Source organism: Papilio polytes, unplaced genomic scaffold (genome assembly GCF_000836215.1).
Source record: "Papilio polytes unplaced genomic scaffold, Ppol_1.0 DF822067.1, whole genome shotgun sequence".
NCBI classification, from domain to species: domain Eukaryota; kingdom Metazoa; phylum Arthropoda; class Insecta; order Lepidoptera; family Papilionidae; genus Papilio; species Papilio polytes.
Window position 1 is genome coordinate 3,509,438 of NW_013527137.1, and position 1,995 is coordinate 3,511,432.

Genomic DNA, 1,995 nt, shown 5'->3' on the forward strand with positions numbered 1-1,995 from the left:
CATTGTTCCAGTTGCCGCATCCTCTGTTCGCTCTCGAAGTGGAGCAGGCGTTGTGCTCACACGACAAACACCCGTACTTGCGACTCGAACTGCTCTGGGACCCCGCGCACAGGGATAGGTAACGACACTTTACATATCAGTTATTCAGAAAAGTGAGATGTACTACAGTTGACAATTAGTTTTATAATGACAGTTTTGGTACCTTATTAAGTGAAATCATGCTTTGTTATCCTTGACAACGAGCTCATTGTGCTTGTCCAGTTCAATCTTCCCCAATCCTCATTACCCCGTCCTTATTCAACACCCATAAGGGCGGCCCAACAGGTTTTCGTCCTCCAAGTTTTATTTCCGGTTGCAACTACCTTCTTGATCATCCAATCCACTCTATAGGCTGTTTTCTGTAATGCAAATATAAAAGTACAAATACATTTTTTTTTATTGGTATTGTAAATTACGTTATAGGTCATAATGTGAAAATTATAGAGATAATTTGAAGCAAAACTATGTATAGTTGAGACAAATGTTGTGCTGTATGTGTGCAGTATAATCCGCGAGGCGAGCGAGGCGTGCGAGGTGCACGTGTCTGCGGCGGGCGCGCGCGCCGGCCCGCTCACGCTGCACGCCTGCCTCGCGCACTACACGCGCGCAGAGCACCTGGCGCAGGAGGACGCCTGGAGGTGCGTACACATTACACATGTACTCGTATACACACGTACACATTTACACACGTACACATCTCCACAGGTACACATGTACACAACTCTCCATGTACCCATGTACACATATACACAAGTACGTAAAATGTAGAAAAAGTAATTACAGTTCAGAATGAAATGTGAGTCTGAAACAAAATCTGGGAAATATGTATTAAAAGCAATGGAAACTATGAATAAACTCTTTAATGTTTACAATACGGTTTTGGTTTCAAAAACATGTTTACTAATCCATGTATAATATGGTGACTATATATGACATGGGTATACATATTTTTGAAAGTAAAGGCTGGTAAATTGTAAATTTATGAAACTTTACAGGCGTCTGTACATATACACATTAACTCGGGCACGCAATCACATGTTTTTAAATAAATACTACTTGCAGATGTCCCCAATGCCAAAGATACATGCCAGTTGTGAAAACATTGGGACTCTGGTCGCTTCCAGACATCTTAGTCATCCATTTGAAGAGATTTAGACAGTAAGTATGAGATTTGCTATATCTAAAACATGCAATGTGTTATTGCAACTACATAAATCTTAAAAAGGTACTTTTGTATTTCAGACAGGCAAAAGGTCGCACCAGTACGAAGTTAACGACCATGGTAGAGTTTCCATTAAACGATTTGGATATGACGCCACATCTAGTCAGAAGGAATTCCTCCAACGACTCGCCCGGACACTCGCGCTCGCCGCGGCGACGACACTCCAAGGCCGCGCTCCACAACCCGCACGACAACATCTACGACCTGTACGCCATCTGCTACCACCACGGCGACGACCTAGAGACCGGACACTACACCGCCGCCTGCAAAAACCCCTATGACAACCGCTGGTACAAATTCGACGACTCCAGAGTCACTCCCGTCGATGATGACAACGCGTACGCCGAACTCGTCAACAACACCGTCTACATGCTCTTCTACAAACGCAAAAAACCAACCGTCGTTCATTCGTGTTCTACCAACGATAAAGGCCATTGGGCCTTACTAATGCCCAAGTACGTAAAACCGGCCGGCGAAGTGCTAAACGATTTAACCGAAGTCAAAGAGGAGATCGAAATCAAGACTGAGGTCGAAACTAAAGACGATTCGGAGACTGACGACATGAAGCAGAGCCCCACCCTCTCCCGAAGCGTTCCGAGCTTACCCGATGATAGTGTTATCGAATTTATAACGCCCGAGACCCACGTCACTCCCGTCGTACACAACACGACTATCTTTCAATCGCCGACACTCCAGCGGCCGTTGATAGTCGAAGTGAACGGAAGAGTGAATGA

The 1,995-nt window shown here is 44.9% G+C and overlaps 1 protein-coding gene across 1 annotated transcript in view; it reads left to right on the forward strand.

Annotated features, from left to right (window-relative positions):
* LOC106106848 (ubiquitin carboxyl-terminal hydrolase 31) overlaps positions 1-1,990 on the forward strand; it is a gene marked incomplete at its 3' end in the record, with an annotated part of 7,866 nt that extends 5,876 nt beyond the window's left edge. The window contains exons 9-12 of the mRNA XM_013287507.1: positions 12-118; positions 543-677; positions 1,102-1,197; positions 1,282-1,990. Of these exons, the coding sequence (XP_013142961.1) occupies positions 12-118; positions 543-677; positions 1,102-1,197; positions 1,282-1,990 (1,047 nt within the window). The remainder of the gene's footprint in view (positions 1-11; positions 119-542; positions 678-1,101; positions 1,198-1,281) is intronic.
* Positions 1,991-1,995: the final 5 nt, after the last annotated feature.